Genomic DNA, 17,687 nt, shown 5'->3' with positions numbered 1-17,687 from the left:
CCCATTTTCCTTCATTCTAAGATTTGCTTGTTAGAAGCCCACGCTTAATGACCACGATGTTTCGGTCTGGCTTATTTTTTTCAGACTCCATCTTATGCTCACAGTAAAAGGGTAATTGGGTTGTTATTTGTAACATATGAATAAATCCCTTATTTCTTAAGTGCGTGGTGTAGATGTACCTAAAGGCCACTTAAAACTGCAAATGGATAGGCACACAATACATATCTTACAGGCCATCACTGTACAATAGAACAATCACATAAAATGTGGCAAAAAAAAAAAGGATTGGAGATGCTGGTGTTGGACTTTGAGCTTCTTTGGAGATACTGTTAGTGAATTTAAAGCCACGGTTTGGTGACTTGGTCATTTACTTTTTCAAACAAAACAAAACAAAATACAATACTAGCATTTAAAAACTGCTGGAGCTTCACCCACTCTACCACCTCCTACATAAAATGGGGGGAAATAACAGAACTGGTCTTCAGTAAAAATCCACATCTGTCACGTCAGTTTATTGTTATCTATAGAGGTCTGTATAGTGTATAGCTGGCTGCTTGTTTTGGGAGTCTCTGACATAGTAAAACGGTGGGAACCCCCTAAAGCTTCTGCATAAAGGACTAATCTTGAAGACGCAGAGGGTTAATTTCAAGCCCCCACCACCACCACCCACATCTCCAATTTGAAAGCCGCCTCTCTACCGGGAGAGGAAGGCTCTTTTTCGGTCAGATGGCGTGCTGCAGTCCGCCCCCGTCATTCTCCAGCCCACACAGACAGCAAAAAGGCAGCCAGCAACCAATACGGTGCGCCGGAGGAGGATTTCTGCCAGTGATTTCAGACGAGGTAAGATACGCAAAGGGGATTTACTACGCCAATCTGCGCCGAGGAAGCTGTCGGCAATAGGTAAGACGGTAAGAAACGAATGGGATAATAACTGCGTTGTCTTTGGGCGCTCGCCTCTTAACATCTGGATAGTAAACAATTACCTCCAGTCGATGGCTTTATTTGAAATGGAGCCAAAAAAACGAGTGTTTTCACTTTAGTGCAGTCTGAATGCGGTTCTGTCTGTGATCAGGAGATTTTAGTTTTTATTTCTTTTGTCAGTATTGCTCTGGCAGATCCGACCCGTGACATCGGTGGCTGGAGCGACACCCTTGCTAAATTACGCCGGTTTCCTTTTTACACATCTGTAAACCTGACCTAAAGAAGGTAAGAAAAAGCGATTTATGTGTATTCAAAGATTAAGTCATGAAAAATATAATGAGTAGATAGGAGCTTATTCTGCCCCAAGGGATGCTTAAACTTGCTTTTAACTGTTTATCAGTTTTTATTATTTGACTATATTTGTAATTTGTATTCTGCATATACTAGGTGTGGTCCAGATGCCAAAGTCTTTATCTAAATAATTAACTTGTACAGGATTTCTCCATCTGCAGGTTCATGTCTTTCCTTTCTCCTGCCTAAACTTTCCAGTGCTGTGTGCCATGTCTCTGCCACGCACACTTGGTGAGTTGCAGCTGTATCGGGTCCTCCAGAGGGCCAACCTGCTGGCCTACTATGAAACCTTTATCCAGCAGGGTGGTGACGATGTCCAGCAGCTCTGCGAGGCAGCGGAGGAGGAGTTCCTGGAGATCATGGCACTAGTTGGCATGGCCACCAAGCCACTGCATGTGCGTAGGCTGCAAAAGGCCCTCCGAGACTGGGCGGCGAACCCTGCCCTTTTCAGCCAGCCTGTTGCTAATGTTCCTCTTGGGGGCATCCCGCTCTTTAAAGTTGATGGCACTGGCACAAGTGGATCAGCTGGCGGGCCCAGAAAGTCTGTGAGTAATGGGCAGCCAGGATCCCCCTGTGAGAGAGAGGATCGGATGTGCCTTACACCAATGCACAGCGGGAGTCCAAGAAGCCCCTGTTCCCAGGCCTCTCCACAGCCCCCAGACACACACTACAGGGAAAAACTTTCTCCTATGGATCCACACTGGCTCAGCCCAGAGCATGATGGGAACTGTACTTTGGGTTCTGCACCTGGAACAGAAGAGGAGCCATCCAGCCCACCTCTGCTGTCAACATGTCCTCCCGGTCCTTCCACGTCTCCGAGCCCCTCTGCATCTTTCACCCCGGCAGCTCCGTCTGCCTGGCCCGGAGGACAGCTGGATGGGGAGACAGCGAGGGCCGTGGTGGAGACTGTGGAGAGGCTCCTCACGACCCTGCCTAGGTCAGATCCTGCAGAGGTGAAGACTTTGCTGAGGATGAATAAGAAGATGGCAAAGACTGTGGGACACATCTTCAGAATGGGGTCCCAGGACGTGAACAAGGAAGAGGAGATCCGGAAATACAGTCTTATTTATGGGCGCTTTGACTCCAAGAGGAGGGAAGGCAAGCAACTCACACATCATGAGGTAAAAGCATCAAAGTGAAGAAGATTTTAATGCATCGCAACACATTTTATACCTGATTAAAGCTGCACTTCATACCAGAGTGCAGCTTTAATCAAATGTCAATCAGTGTCCATCCCTTCTTCACTCAGTGTTTTTCCTTCTCAGCTGATCATCAATGAAGCTGCAGCCCAGTTCTGCATGCGTGACAATGCCCTTTTGCTGAGACGGGTGGAGCTCTTTTCTCTGGCTCGGCAGGTGGCGAGAAAATGTGCCTACACCTCCACGCTAAAGCATGCAAGGTAAGAAGATGCCTGCAGAGAAGAGCAACACACCTCACGCCTGCTGTGTTTTAATGGAGCTTGTGTGCCAAGAAAGAAAAAGAACTGTTACAGAATCAGGAGTGTAGCTTGAAAGATCCATAAAGTCCAGATCATTCGCAGCAGTGAATACAATGGTTATTTCAGACTGAGGAGCATCATGTGAAAAAACTTGAATGAAATGATTTTATAGTTTGTGTTTAGCATGTTCAACAGGTGATTTATGTGAGTCATCAACCAACCAGTGGATTCATTTTCAGAGTGAACCTAGTTCACGTCTCAGTGGGAATCAAACTCCGACCTCTGTACTGTTAGTTAAATGAGACAACTTTTAAGCCGGTACAAGAGTACACAAATACTACGTGTGTTTGTTAACCTGCACAGAACATTTACATATGTTTCTCATGCGGGGCAAACAGAATGAGTCAGTGTACACAAACCATAACTAAACAGGAGTAGTTTTGTAATTATATTTCAGTTTTTCAGCATCATAATTTATTATACTCGATTGCTGATGATTGAAAAATAGATGCCAAGTTCACAGTCTGCTCATCTAACAATAGACACCTTTTACTTACACATAAAAATAAATGTTTTACTTATTCACAGTGAAAAAAATCCTTTGTCTTGATTTTGCAGTGATCATTTATTAGCTTTCTCTGTGGGTAGAATCCTCACCTCTGTGAGGGGTGAAACCATGTGCCATTCACACTCATTTGCCGCCACTGTGTCCCCCCCACTGCAGGACGAACGCGGACGAGAGCAGCCTTCTGCCTCAGAAGAGAGCGAGGCTCGAGGTGAGTGTCGGGTGCACTGGCAGTCATCTGAAGTGGTTCATCAGCACCGAACTGACAGTGTTGCTTGTGTGATGTATCTTAGGGAGTCGTGCCCGAGAGTGTGTCATCACTCCTCGGAGTGGAGGGATCCGAGAGTTTGACTCAGAGGGCAGATGACGACAGCTTATCTGCAGAAAGCCTGGACAGTGTATCACATGGTAAAAAACAGAAGAATCAGACTGATGTTACCAAAAAAAAATAGAAAAGTAATAAAACCTGTTTGTTTTGGGGGTTTTTTTGCACTGATCTGTCAAAGTGTTTGTTTTTGTAAAAACTCTTTAAAGGCAGCATTAAAACCCAGATCTGTCTGTTCTGGTAGACATGGGCTCCCAGTGCAACCAGTCTCCATCTCCCCGTCCTCACACTGACACCTCCAACCCCGCCAGCTGGAGTCGCCACCTCATACAGCAAACGCTCATGGACGAAGGGCTGAGACTGGCTCGCATGGTGTCACATGACCGGGCAGGAAAGATCAGCCTAGGTTCAGACGGAGCTCACGCCACAGGTGACAATTCAAGTAATGACCTACAAGTATTATGTATTTGAAACTGCACAGAGAATAAAGGAAATTTTGTGATATTTGCCCAGTTTTGTACCGGTTAAAGAGGAGATTGACATTTTGAGTGACACATTTATTTACTTTCTTCTTTTTTTTTTAAAATAATCCACTCTCATGTGGCGAGCAGGAAGGTATGGGTGCCAGTTAGCACATTCACCAATTAATTTGTTTTTGTCCTGTTTGCTCATTTATATTCATCACAGAGAGGTGAGAGAGGCATCTACATGTTCTTCTAAGTATAAACCAAAACATTAAATTAAAAAAATAAATAAAATGCCTTCTAAATTGCCAAACTCCTGCTTGATATTGTGAGTACACAGACAATAAAAAAAACAGAAGATGATGATGGTGGTGGGGTTGAATTGAAAATGACAGACAGAGACTCCCTAACCTCTCCTAACAATGAATATTTTATAGCTCTACAGTTTGAACTCTAGTGAGTCACAATCTCTCCGAGGTGCTGCCTCCCACCATGCGCATCTGAACTTCAGCAGACTGTAAATTAGAGAGGATAGAAGTTAGAAGGGGAAACAGAAGGAGGTGGAGAGCGATATATAGAGAGGAAAAGAGTCGGAGGGGGGAAGCTGGTTGGGGGGGCTGCTACACTGTTATAGCACTTCTTTAATACCCTGTTAGTGTAGCGTTTTTTCTGATGCATCACAGTTTCTCACAGAAAAAGAAAAGAAGGAGGGAAAAAAAAAGTGATCTGGGCAAGTTAGTCATTCTGGGCTGTGATAGCCAGCTGAAGAGATGAGGCGAGGAGGAGAAGGAAGCCGGTAAAGACATGAGGGGGCGGGGAGGGAGGGGAGGGGAGGGGGGGATAGGAAGTACTCTGTGGGCGGCAGAATCGGACCCCCCCCCCGACTCTCAGCAGCTACTGACGTCAGAGTGTGTTAGGTGCGTGGGCTGAAGGGCGGGATGGATGGGGCGTGGGGGCGAAAGAGTGGGAGGTAATTGGAGGGGCGTTGCATTGACTCACCAAGCGACAGTGTACAAAAATAAAAACCTGTGGGCAGGGAAATGGCACAGTCTTTTTTATACATCTTCTCCCTCTACCAAAAGGACTGCGGAAACAAAAAAAAAAATGACATATGTTTCATCTCTGGCACAGATCTCACTCACTTTGTCGTTTTCTCTCTCTCTCTCCCTATCGCTCGCTCACTCGTCCAAGTTTCCTTCTTGTGTTTCGCTCATTAATCAGAACTTTCTCTCACTTCCCCTCAACGTCACTGGCTTCTTTCTGCTTTCTTATCTTCTGCTGTAGTCTTATCTAGTCAGGATATGGGTTCACATACTCCATTATATGTATATAATTTATTTTTAAATCGTCACAATGATGCAGTGTTTTACTGATGGTGTGATTTTTTTTCTCTCATCTAAAAATAATGCAGTTTATGTCTTATGCAGACACGCACACACACTCCAAGGAGCAAGTAAATGAAATAGATTTACGAGTGTGTTTACGTCGTCGGCTCGCTACAAAAACACGGTGATCATCGGCCTCTTCTGTTTTTATTTTTTCATGTCTTTTCTGTCTTGCTCACTTGATTTGCTGACTTCATCGCTGCTTTATTACCAGCCAAAAAATAATAATTCAACTCAGTCTATCTCTCTCTGTGCAACACTGGAGACATTTTGTTATTGAGCTGCTCGGTCATGCAAACCGTGATGACTTCACTCCATGTGGGAGAACTTCTTGGTGAATTCCCCAAACGACTTTTTAAACGCCCTTAATCTGTAGTTGCATCTTGATTGCTGTGCAGTCCTAACTCATACTCATCCGTGTGACGTCTGCCTGTCTTTTGTTAAAGTGATGTGCTGTTGATTCTAACCGAGAGCCTCAACCTTTACGTCAATCAGGAAAATTCAGGCAATCTGAATAGATCTATTCCCCTAAAAACCACCTGTTTTGGATTGGAGTTGTTTTTAACGCTCTGTGCTTTTTATGTACGTGCTGATCAGCCAGGGCGTTAAAACTGGGAAAACATCCCAGATCCGTCACGGTGTGAACCTGTAGGAGTATCATGTGGAGTCAAGAGCTGTGACTTAAGCAGCAGGTTTGTTTGGATCCAGTGGGTTTCCCCCATGAATCATGTGTTTTTCCCATGAATGCTCAGTTAGATTTGAATCTGTGGAGTATGGCTATCAGACCAGCACCTCTGAGTTTTTCCTATAGTATTTCCTGATCCCTTTTTACAGCGTGTTGGGTTCGTGGTGTCACACTTGGTCTGCATCACTGTTTAGTCAGTCGGTGCTTGTCAAAGTAACATCTACATGAATGCTGAGACACAAAAGTTTTCCAGCAGATCGCCAGATTGTATTGACGTGATCACTGTTATTCACTTCACCCGTCAGGGGTTATTTAATGTTGGGGCTGACTGGTGTACTTTCCTCTCTTCAAATTTGCATCTCTCCACAGACCATGACATTAAAGTGGAGAGGCAGAGCTCGATAGCAACGTGCAGGAGCAGTAGCCCTTGTGTCACCAAAGATGACTCCAACCACCGAGGGAAATGAAACCTTCAGGAGCTTATCAGGGAACTCAAACGTGGGCCTGCCACTGAGCTCCAATCAGAGACTTGTAAACAGGCCACGTTTACTTCACTGACATCTGATGGAGAGGAAGACTCTTACTGACTTCAAGCCAGTACAGGAAATGTGAGAAATTACCAGCAACTGATATTATAAATCTGCAGTGACTTCTGAATCCTGAGGTTGTGAATGAAGTTCAAAATGTTTTTGATTTTATATTCAGTGAATACACAGGGAAGAGCCTCCTTTTGTTGTTTTATTTTTTAACACATGGACAAAATGTCCCACAGAGTTGAGCTGATATAAGAAAAAAATGCTCAAAAAAAGAACTGAATTACTTTGTTGTGATCATTGCTGTGTGTTGGATGTGCCACCTGCTTGAGACAAAACGGGCTCACCACAGCAGGGGGCACTGCAACTTTGAAAACTAATCCTCTAGTTCCTCCGCACTGAGCGACACATAGTTGTGTTTAGCAGAGATACTTAATAACACTTGCAGCAAGTTAGAGCATAAAAGCAGTAGGATTAACCCCCCCTGAAGCTCCTCACTCTCAGGAAACAGACGGATGTTCTGGTGTTAAAGACAGAATATTTTTAAGAGAGACTTTGGGGGAACGTGTTTTCATCCAGATTGCATGCAGGCAAACCCAGCTATGAGGATGAGATGCCTTTTGTCTTTTGCTGCATCAGCTTACACCCCATCAGATTTAAAAAACAAACAAAAAATAAAAACACACCTCGCTCACAACTTTCTGTTGCACGAATGGTTGAAGTGATGATGGTGCAACATTTCGTCCTCTTTCATTATGTGAAAGTGTACACACAGCACTGTTTCTAAGCTGCGTGGCATGAAACAGGAGCAGTGTAGGCTGTGAAATCAGCTTTCAGGGTTGGTTACAGCGTCTCGCTCGAGGTTCCTTCAGCGGGGGGAAGAATTCGGCTTTGAGCTCAGCTGCTCCTCTCTGTCATCTGCAGTTTAATCTCGTGCACTAAAGCCACCATTGTACAGCCTTTGAAAAACCTACATTCAAAACTAAGTTGTAAGATTTATAATTTTTTTTATGGATTGGATTTTTTTTGTAGGTGTACTGGAAACATACACTATGGCAGTTTGTCTTTGGGATGATATTTTTTGTAGTCATAGATTAACGAGGTGAACCGTATGTCAGTTCTTCTGTGATCTGAGGCACATACCTCTGAGGGTGGCTAATCTCACATTAGGAGAATAAAAACACATGCAGGAATTTACGGAGAGAAATCTACTGGAGCTTGACTTTTACAACAGCATCTCGTACAAGCAAAATCAACCTCTCTGGGCCCCACACAGGGTGTTAAAATGTGTAACAGTCTTATGATTTTGTATTCTAATCTCAGAGTATGCCCGTGAGGGAGGCCGCTGTGCATCATTACACCTGCTCGTCTCTTCAGCATTAGTAACCTCCTCAGTTCATTGTTGCAAACAGATTATTTATTTTGTTAGATCTCAATAAATGTTATTTTACTGATTAAGGCCACAGTGTGTTGCATCGTTTTCCACAAAGACTCAGTTGTTTCTTGGCAGCTCTTGTTTGAGCAAGAGGCTGCGGGAGCTGCGTCACACAGCCAGCAACACCTCTGCTGTCGTCTTGTTAGCTCCACTGACGCTGCGCATCAAGCCTCGATGCCGGCATGACTCACCTGTGCCAGTGATGTCAACAGCGCTCCTCCACGCGGCTGTTTTTCAGACACCAGAGACCACACAGACACAAGAATCGGACCACCCGGAGGGATCAGCGTCGCTATTTTCAATTATTTTGAGGTTCATTGCTGTAACAAAAATCAAAAGTATTTGCAGTTTTAGTATGTTGAACTGACTTTACTTTCACTTTACTGTGCAGGAACTCATTCAGTTGGTTATCCAGACTGAAATATACTCACCTGCCAGTTTATTAGGTACACCTTGCTAATACCGGTGTAGACCCCATTTTGCTTTCAGAAATGCTTTCATTCACAATGACAATTTTGGTCTATGTTGACATGAGAGCATCGCACAGTTACTGCAAACCCCCCACCCATGAATAGAAGCTCCTGCTCCACCACATCCCAAAGGTGCTCTACCAGATTAACATCTGGTCACAGTGGAGGTCATTTGAGTACAGGGAACTCATTGCCATTCTCAAGAAACTATTTTGATATGATCTGAGCCCTGTGACATGGCATGTTGCTCTTTATGAAGCAGAAATCAGACAATGGGTGCACTGTGGTCATAAAGGTGTGGAAATGGTTAGCAACAGTACTCAGGTAGACTTGTTTATTAAATTAATCTGAATGCTGCAGCGGAATTGGAGACCTGGCCACATTTTTCCCATTTTCTTTTGGTGACTTTGTATGAATTGTAGCTTCAGTTTCCTGTTCTTAGCTAGCAGGAAGAGCACCTGTTCCTGTGTGCTGCTGCTTTATTCTATGAAGGTTTGATGTGTTGCACATTCAGAGATGCTCTTCTGCATACTTTGGTTTGCAGTAAGTGGTTGTTTGAGTTACTGTTGTCATCCTGTCAGCTCAAAGCAGTTTTTCTATTCTTCTCTGACATCCGCAAGGCATTTCAACCAGAGAAATGCTGCTCAATGGATATTTTCTCTTTTGCAAACGATTTTCTGTTGACCCTAGAGATGGTTATGGAGGGAAAACCATTCCTCATTTAAAGTTCATTTTGATGCTCGGCTGGAACTTCAGACCATGTCTACATTCATAAATGCTGCTGTATGATTGGATGATTATATATTTCTATTAACCAGCTGTTTATCAGATGTACCTAATGAAGTGGCCAGTGAATCCATGTCTACACAGTAATGAATTTGACCTCAAGACATCCATGTTCCTCATAGGATGAATTGCCTCCATCTGATCAAATGATCTGTTTATCCAGCACTTATGTTCATGACATTCCCATCAGCCACAGCTGCTCTGTGGTTTACTGCTAAATAGCAAATATTATCATGGTAACACACTCAGAGGATGAACATGGCTTGGATTACACTGAGCATGTTAGTGCGCTGACATTCAAAGCACAGCTACAGTCTTGTTATTGAATTACAATCCCTCTACCATTTGGACCACTTCTAAAGTAGTAAATAGTGATTTTTATGTAAAAAAAAAAATGCATTTAGCTTTTTAAAAAATAGCAATTACATCCAAGTTAGTGTGTGATTATGAGAGACAGTCAATGTGGCAACAGATGAAGGGAGCTGCATCATCAATCAGCTGTCAGCACCATTAATTAGGGAGTTAAATCTTTAGGCTATTCTTAGATCTGTCTTTTTTCCTCTGTTACTCGGCTTAGCAACAGACAGCTGATCCGATTAAAGGCATAAAATAATTGCAGATTGTCTGTTAAAAGTTAAAAGACTTCACATTATCAGCATTCACATTTTTTGCGATGTGATGATTAGTAGAATAGTTCTGATGAGCCATTTCTGCATATCATGTTTATTTGGCAACGTCACAAAGTTCCAAGTGTTTGTGGTTCCAAAGAATAACCAAGAAAACTTCATATCAATCATCAGTACATTTTTTATTAATGGATATCATTTACACATCCAGGCTTAAAAAGATTGTTTAAAATAGTGGCATATTTTTAGGAATAAGAATTAAGAAAAAATAATAAATTTCCATCCAGAACAGATGCATGTAAAATTAGCATCACATAACCAGCAGACAATAAACCATCAGCTGGTTAGTCACCCATCTAAGCAGGTTTGCTTTAGATTAGAAGAGGATGACACCATGTGGAAAGTTACTTGCTTTTTTTCTAGCCGTTACTTGAGGTCATGAACAACACAGGGTTTTATTTTCCATACGTGCCTTTATCAGCAATGCAAAAATTAAATAACCAACAAAAGTAGATAAACATGGGCATGAATTTGTGAACCCATGATTTATGAATATTGGTAAAGGTTAGCTTTTAGGACTGAGAGAAACCTTAATTGAAAATGGGCTATTCTATCTTTTTTCTGGGTCCTATTCCCCTGAACACTTAGATTTATTTAGAATAAAATCCAGTGGATTCTTTTAGTTGGCAAAAGTTTGTGTTTTCTAGCTGCATTAAAACATCACAGCATACAAGAAGACCAGCTGCCTTAAATTGACTTTGACGCTACATAGCCTAAAGAAAAGACACTACTAGTGTCTTGTCAGAAACACAGAGAGCTTAGGTGTAATGTACCCATGATTAATAGCGAGTGATAAAGTATATGGACTGCACAGGCTGCTTCTACTGAATGCTCTGAACAGATAAATAGAGATTATATAGAAGTCTTTGAGAAAATGTTGCCATGTTGCTTGATTTAAGACTTCGGTAAACACTTGCCTCACATTATGTTCATTTCATGATTTATGGTCTCATATAGAGTAAAACAGACAGTGAAGCGGGGTTTGTGTAAGTCGGTATCATTGGTGTGCACTGTCCTCAGTTTTTCAGTAAGACCCACCTGGGGGATCCCAGATGGTGACAGCCAAAATGCTCAATGAGGCTTCAACAGTCCACAGACTGAATGGGTGAGTGAGTGACGTCATGGTGGTTTTATTATAGTAGGTTCCAGGAAGAGGCTGATAAAAATCAAAATGCAAACCCGATATAAATTTGTCTGATCTCCCCCTCAGGGTCAGTTCTTGGGCATCTTCAGACAGCTTCCATTACAGCTGCTTTTTAAAAAAGTCACTCTGTGGACCACCAACATCATGCATACTGCAGTTTAACCAGGGGAAATTTGCTCATTTAAATCAGATGAAGTTATTTATTTAATATGCCCATTCCCAGAACTTTGTGATCATTTAAGCTCTAAAGTCTGTTTCTGCCTTTCATTTTAGATGAAAGAGACCGAAAAGCTGTATCAGCATCTGCACAGTTCATTCAGAGACAAAGAGCTAAACTGCAGGTCCATTTCAATCCTGGGATCAGACTGATTGGTTTATGCATGCACCATCAAAGACTATCATTTTAACACATACTGTCAGTCATACGTCAAGAGGAAACATCATTTAATCTAGGTGACGTGAGTGTTCAGATGTCGTAGGAACTCTCCTCTTGTAGTTGTGTGTCCAGGGAAAACTGCCTGGCAAAACTCACAAATGTGAGACTGCAGAGCCACGTCCGACAACATCGCCCCACCAGATCCACCTTGGAAGTCATTAATCAGGGTGCAGCAGTCCATCACAGGCATCTAACAGAACCACAGAGAAGATGTATGTGAAGAGCGCAGTAAATCACAGTCACAGTGTAAATATCTACAGTCGTGGCTCATCTTTTACCCTGATTGTGCGTAGAGTTCTGTCTCCAGCAGGATGATTTTGCTTTGAATTTCTGGATTCATTGGAAGAGGCTCCATGGCACGCCAAGGAGTCCAGTGGTAACAACAATGGGAATTTGTTCTCCGCCTTAACACTTTCCTTTCTTTGAGAGGGCACATCAACGCAGAGCTTGGTCATATCATCAGCAAGGAGATCGGGGAAGCTCTTTGTATTTCTTGAATGGTAATCAGCTCCACACTGTGCTGCAGGGATTTGTGTCACGGATGTTAATGTTTGAGGTTTCTCAAGGAGATATGTAGGGATTTCATGGGTAAACTGAACAGGAACGGACATCACATTACTTAATTCTCCATTAGGAATAGATGCACCTGCACAAAAATAGTTGTTTAAGGTTTGAAACATTACGACTGAGAAGCTGTTTTAGAGCATTAGTGTTTTTTCATATGCAGACCTTGCTGTTTCTGCAGGGCTGTTGTGAGTTGCTGCAGCAGAGCTGCCTGTTTCAGACAAAGTGACCTCAGGCAAAGAAACTGCTGGTAGAGCTCATTGTAAGCTTCCTCCATCTCACCAGCTCCAGGAAGTGCAGGTAGTGAATAGCACAGAAGGGTTAACGCTGAGCTGTAATGGACATGTATACAAATCTTAAATAGGCTGTTGAGAAGAGATGCAAACTACAGAAATAAACATGTGAGTTTCACATCACAGTGCTTTGAGTAAAAGTACTCCAATCTAAGGCTGATACAAAGCAGGAAAACCTGCTATGATAATAAAGTTGGGGTAGGCTGATCACCGTGATTTACAATGTTATGATAGGATGATTGCTAATTAGCACTCAAGACAAAATAAAGCCGAAGCTAATGGGAATGACATGAATCATACATATGAAGGATTGAAAACTTATGTGGAAAAAAAATGCAGCAGCTATAATTCACTAGATAATTTTGCTCTGACCTGTCAACCTCTAAAGAAGTTATAACGTTTTATAAAAATGACACTCCGACAAAAAGAAGAAACGAGCATGCGACAGACGAGATTAGTCCGGTTACAGGTCAGGTTTCACCTGCTAACAAAAAGATGAGAGCTGAGGTCGAGGTCACTGACATTTGAACTCGTCCGAGATCTTTAGTAGACGATTTCAAAATCCTAGGTGACTTCCTTCTTGAGTTTTCACATTCACGAGATTTTCCGAAAACTTGACCTCTGACCTTGAGGTTGAGGTCACTGAGATTTGAACTTGTCCAAAATTTTTAGTAGATGCATCTACGGTATCAAGTTCAAATGTCGCCTTGTTCTCAAGTTATCGTATTCAAAAACTTGGGTGTCCATGCCACCAATACCCTATCGGCCTTTTATGGCTGAGGGGTTAAAAAAAGGTCTGGGAGGAAACTCTATATTTTTATGTTAATTTGCTGAACACTGAAGTAATGTCTTGACTTGTTTCACTTTTTTAAACCCAGCATGCAAAATACAGGGAAGAAAGAGACACAACAGTAAAGGTAACTTCTTAATTCTTATCTTTTCTGAACCTCGATATCTAGAAGTGTAAAAAGTGATATAATTCCTAATAGAGTTATACTGCATTTACAACTTATTATATTGGTTTGCTTACCCCTCTTAGGACTGTCTGCACTCTCTCTTCTAGCAATTCAGGAGTTGTCATGTAAAGCTACATCCAGATTTTCCTCGGCAGTTTTCCATGTGATACAGGCCTCCTGTTTCATATTCAAAGAATCAGACACTGTCTCACTATTTACATCAAGCCTCAAAGCCCATTTACTAAGCATAGATGACGCAGCACCACAGGTAAGATAAGAGTCTAATGAATATTATGCTCAGCAAGTCTAACAACATATAGATTGCATGAGAACTGCTAAACATAAGGAAGTAACTGTTTAAAAAAAAAGGAGGAAGTGAAACCTCCTGGGTATATAAAGGAACTTCAACATTTCAGTGTTACATGAGTGGCTGTAAAGTAGTTTTAAATAAAGACTGAGAAAAGAGGAAAGAGACGAGCTGCATTTTGTGCATAAAGAAGCATGAGAACAGCTTTGGTATCAGCTGATTGTTTGGCTGGCTCTGAAAAAGAAAAACCTGTCTGATCAATTCCTTCTTGAGCACTGAGAACATAACCGGCCTGGAACAAAACTGAGAAAACAAAACAAAACGGTTTTCTTTTTTACATTTTCCAATAGGTCCCTGAGAAGTCAGTTTTTCAGGTATGAAAGAGAACCGAACAAAGTGTTGGTGCAGTTCCTCTTCCAAAAGAGGAACACTGTGTGTGTGCCAGGTGCCATGTAGAAAGTTCAACAGACCAGGTGAAGCAGAAATCACAATCTCTCACAAAGTTCCAAAAATCAGCAACAAAACGTGTCCTTTTCAGTCTCTATATCTCCTGAAACAGAAATCATTCCACCCATCTCAGCTGCTTTACCTTCTCGCCAACATTCACGTTTCTTTCACTTTTTTTTCTTGTTTATAAACAACTTCTGCACTGGATGAATTATAATTGTGTAACTTGATCATAGAAACTAAACACATGCAAGTCTAAATCAAATTCCGCTTTAACCCCCGATAATCGCAAATCACGTAACGATAGTTTATGAATTACATTTGAAATTGAGCCTTACTTGCACTTAAAGCGATCGGCCATTCCAGACAGGAAGTGCACACACAAATGCTGATGTCAGGAGAAGTAGGCAAGATCCGCATTTTTCTCTCTCTCTCTCTCTGCGCAATGACGTCACTGCACTCACCTGCGCAAATCGCCCGTAAACCTTCCACTACAACCTGACACGTCCAACCAGGTTGCCTTCAAAATAAAAGACATGGAAACGCTCTGAACGGCTTTTATTTTGAAATACTCCTAAAGTTTGTGATATCAAAAAAAAATTACTGAAGTACAAGTTTGCACAACACGAAACCATGAACCATCGGGGAAAAATTTTAATTATTACTCGTCAACAGTTATGTAATAGCAAACTATCATTTTGACTTGATGCTGGTACTAGATTAAGTCCAGGGGGTCAACAAGGTCATTACACCATCTCCTCCTGGATATTGTTCATTCTTGTGCAAGCCGTTGTTGTAACTCACCTCACACAAATGTCAGTCTGAACAACAATAAAGCTACTTTCAGCTGCTTTCTTATTCACAAGAGGTCACCACAGCCGGTAGCTCTGCATATTTGATTTAGGTCATTTTTGATGCCCTTCCTGATACAACCCCAAAGGCATAGTTTGTTTGTTTTTTCAGTCTGAATCACAATAATACAAATTTTTAAAAAAATTGTCCAACTGATAAAAGCTGCATCACTACTGTTTCAGACCAGCATTACGCTGAGAGCTCTGTAATAGCTTTGTCATGTCTCTGTTTCTCCAGGTCTATTCAGAACGTGTGTGTTTGCACGTGTGTTTGGCATTTGAGATGTTCAGCCATCTGTTGAATGTGGCTGATATCAATTTAAAAATAGATCCACATTAAGACAGCAGAGTCCTGGAAGCAGACTACCTTCCTTACTGCCCATCCAGTTATGAGGAGCGGCGAGAGCTCGCCCTTAGAGTCAGCTCCTGACAGCCGACTTTACGGTCAGCAGCTTGTGATCTTAGAGAGGTGCCAACTAACTCAGACTTCAGACTTCTTATGTAACCCTGCGTGAGGGCCAAGGGGCTGGCATCGCTATGAGAATCATGTCTTTGTCATGTCACTTCGGCTCCAGGAAAATTTTGTTGCCCTTTTTTAGCTTTTATTTTGCATTTGCCCAGCTTATCTAGTGTTTGCTGTGTGTCATCTAAGGCCACTTTAGATGCCTTAACTTTCCCCACAAAAATCTTGATTTCATATTTTACTTCAAAAAGGAAATGTTTTTGGATACAGGCTGTTATTTTTCCCCATTTCCAGTCTGGGTGTAGTGTCTGAGATGGTTAAAAAGTGATGCATGGCTATCGATCACTGCACGACTAAAATGGTAAAAGAGCTCGTCGTACTCACTGGAACACTAACCAGTCATGGAAATTTGTTGTTTGCATAAAAATAAATGATCCAGGAAAGAAAATTACTCCAGCAGCAGTTTTCAGGCCAAAAAAAGAAATAGATAAAAAGATGACACACATACCGGGCAGTGAGAAGCACACTGTGCAAATGTGAAGAATGTCCAGGCTCCATCTTTACACTGTATGAAGGTCTATATGTTATTTATGTTTAACAGCTCTTCATGTTTCTGAGGACACATGAGATACTTCATCACTTCTGAAGCTATTAATGTGAAAGCATTCAAAACAGTCCAATAAATCAATAATTTTAAAACAGGACTAACAGTTAGGCACTTGGACGGCACTGCTTTTCCATCAGACAGCCAAATGTTGATTGATGCAGTTGTTAAATGCTGGTTAGATATAACCAACTGTCTGTGTGAGAGTGTGTGTTTTCAGGTTTGCACTGTGTTTGTTCTGACCTTGACACACACACGGCACACCCTTTCCTTTTCTACCACCTCCTCCTTCTTCACAACTACTTGATCTATAACTTGGGGCTCTCTGAAGTGTATGTGTGTGTGTACATATGTGTGTGTGTGTGTGCATATGTGTGTGTGTGTGCATATGTGTGTGTGTGCGGGGAGGGGGAGGGGGAGGGGTCTTGCTGTGAATAACTTCCAGGCAGGCAGCCAGGAACTGTCATCTGCCAGTGCAACACTATCCATCCTGTCAATCTTGTTTTATAATTGTAACATTCTCATATTCTCCGGCTGAGCAGAGAGAAGTTTCCAACATAGACACGCATTCACACACACAAAGGCACACACTTCTTCTTCTTTTATTTTATACCAGTTCGCTAAATGTGTTTCTCCACAATATTCACATCTTATTCATCATTTATTCAAGTGTATAAGTATTTAAAATAGCTCTATTTTAAATGTAGTAGTAATGTGCTTATATTCATTGATTTGTCTCCAACCTGGGAGTACAGTAAGTCTGATGTATTCTCATAGAGCTTCTTTTTGTGGGAAAGAACAACATTTTTTTTAACAGCCTGTTTTTCATCACAGTCCCTTTTTTGGCATTGCAGTGCAGTAAATGAAGAGCTTCTGCTTGTGCTGATGGAGTCAGTTTTTCTTAAATCTCATTGCAAAATACAGACGATCATCAGCAACCATCATGAAAGAGAGACATCAACCCTTTAAACTCTTTTATTTAACAATAATTCAAACTAAATCTTCATCATTAGGCAGAAAGGCCATTTAAACTTTTACCAAGATGATTCTGTGTTGCTTTCAGCTTCCTTTATGGTAAAAAAAATTGAGCACATTAGTTTCAGCTTATTATATCAAGTCCATCAAGGATCTCGTCAGTCTTTCACCTTTATTAAGTTGCCACCCAGCAAAGTTAATACCCAAGGACACAGCAACAAATACACAGAGCAGGAAGGTTTCCACCGTCTCTTCTTTTCACACGCTTCAGAATGATAATTCAGCCGGCTCACCAATCAGTTACGATTTTAATCCGGCCGCGACTAAGAGCTTTAGAGCGGTGATGTGGAGCATACAGTTATCACAGAGATGGCATGAGCAATGACGTCTGCCAACTCATTTATCACCGGACACTCTTAGTGAGGGAGACCAGATCCAATTACAGAGGTCTCTACGGGCTCAACAATGGTCTGCTAAAAATACACCCAGAGAGGCTTTTCCACACTCAGCAGCACACCCACACACAACCTGATACTGTTTCACAATATACGTGTATGTATATCTTCGCTTGGAGTGTTTATTTTTGTCATTATGAGAGGTAAG

General features: G+C 41.9%; 2 protein-coding genes across 6 annotated transcripts; one reads left to right on the top strand and one right to left on the bottom strand.

The window, feature by feature from the left end:
- Positions 1 to 696: 696 nt before the first annotated feature.
- nab2 (NGFI-A binding protein 2 (EGR1 binding protein 2)) lies at positions 697 to 8,074 on the top strand. Of its 3 annotated transcripts, none has more exons than XM_063474325.1 (8): positions 697 to 840; positions 1,102 to 1,206; positions 1,471 to 2,393; positions 2,538 to 2,671; positions 3,435 to 3,486; positions 3,569 to 3,683; positions 3,845 to 4,030; positions 6,504 to 8,074. In XM_063474325.1, exons 3-8 carry the CDS (start codon positions 1,482 to 1,484, stop codon positions 6,599 to 6,601), a joined length of 1,497 nt encoding a protein of 498 aa, XP_063330395.1. In that variant the 5' UTR covers positions 697 to 840; positions 1,102 to 1,206; positions 1,471 to 1,481; the 3' UTR covers positions 6,602 to 8,074. The 3 variants fall into 3 exon arrangements, with proteins under 3 accessions (XP_063330395.1, XP_063330393.1, XP_063330394.1); XM_063474323.1 differs by having other exon boundaries at positions 1,434 to 2,393; XM_063474324.1 differs by lacking the exon at positions 697 to 840 and adding an exon at positions 858 to 900 and having other exon boundaries at positions 1,434 to 2,393.
- A 2,121-nt stretch (positions 8,075 to 10,195) lies between these two features.
- On the bottom strand, positions 10,196 to 14,624 carry zgc:113184 (uncharacterized protein LOC553745 homolog). Of its 3 annotated transcripts, XM_063474341.1 has the most exons (5): positions 14,530 to 14,624; positions 13,512 to 13,614; positions 12,354 to 12,520; positions 11,903 to 12,270; positions 10,196 to 11,814 (listed from the first exon to the last, which is right to left on the bottom strand). In XM_063474341.1, the coding sequence occupies exons 3-5, from the start codon at positions 12,463 to 12,465 to the stop codon at positions 11,638 to 11,640; spliced, it is 657 nt and encodes a 218-aa protein (XP_063330411.1). In that variant the 5' UTR covers positions 12,466 to 12,520; positions 13,512 to 13,614; positions 14,530 to 14,624; the 3' UTR covers positions 10,196 to 11,637. The 3 variants fall into 3 exon arrangements, with proteins under 3 accessions (XP_063330411.1, XP_063330410.1, XP_063330412.1); XM_063474340.1 differs by lacking the exon at positions 13,512 to 13,614 and having other exon boundaries at positions 14,530 to 14,556; XM_063474342.1 differs by lacking the exon at positions 13,512 to 13,614 and having other exon boundaries at positions 11,903 to 12,144; positions 14,530 to 14,556.
- Between the last annotated feature and the right edge of the window lie 3,063 nt (positions 14,625 to 17,687).

Source organism: Pelmatolapia mariae, linkage group LG5 (genome assembly GCF_036321145.2).
Source record: "Pelmatolapia mariae isolate MD_Pm_ZW linkage group LG5, Pm_UMD_F_2, whole genome shotgun sequence".
Classification (NCBI taxonomy): Eukaryota; Metazoa; Chordata; class Actinopteri; order Cichliformes; family Cichlidae; genus Pelmatolapia; species Pelmatolapia mariae.
This window is presented reverse-complemented; position numbering and strand designations above follow the sequence as displayed.

Excerpts from the sequence above, each read along its gene's own strand:
- zgc:113184 (XM_063474340.1), bottom strand. The coding sequence starts at position 14,552 with ATGGCCGATCGCTTTAAGTGCAA. Across the intron at positions 12,521-14,529 it reads GCCGATCGCTTTAAGTGCAA|CTCAGCGTTAACCCTTCTGT; the intron begins GTAAGGCTCAAT and ends TGTCCATTACAG. Across the intron at positions 12,271-12,353 it reads AGCCCTGCAGAAACAGCAAG|GTGCATCTATTCCTAATGGA; the intron begins GTCTGCATATGA and ends ATTTTTGTGCAG.
- nab2 (XM_063474325.1), top strand. The coding sequence starts at position 1,482 with ATGTCTCTGCCACGCACACTTGGTGAGTTGCAGCTGTATCGGGTCCTC. Across the intron at positions 2,394-2,537 it reads AGCAACTCACACATCATGAG|CTGATCATCAATGAAGCTGC; the intron begins GTAAAAGCATCA and ends TTTCCTTCTCAG. Across the intron at positions 2,672-3,434 it reads TCCACGCTAAAGCATGCAAG|GACGAACGCGGACGAGAGCA; the intron begins GTAAGAAGATGC and ends CCCCCACTGCAG.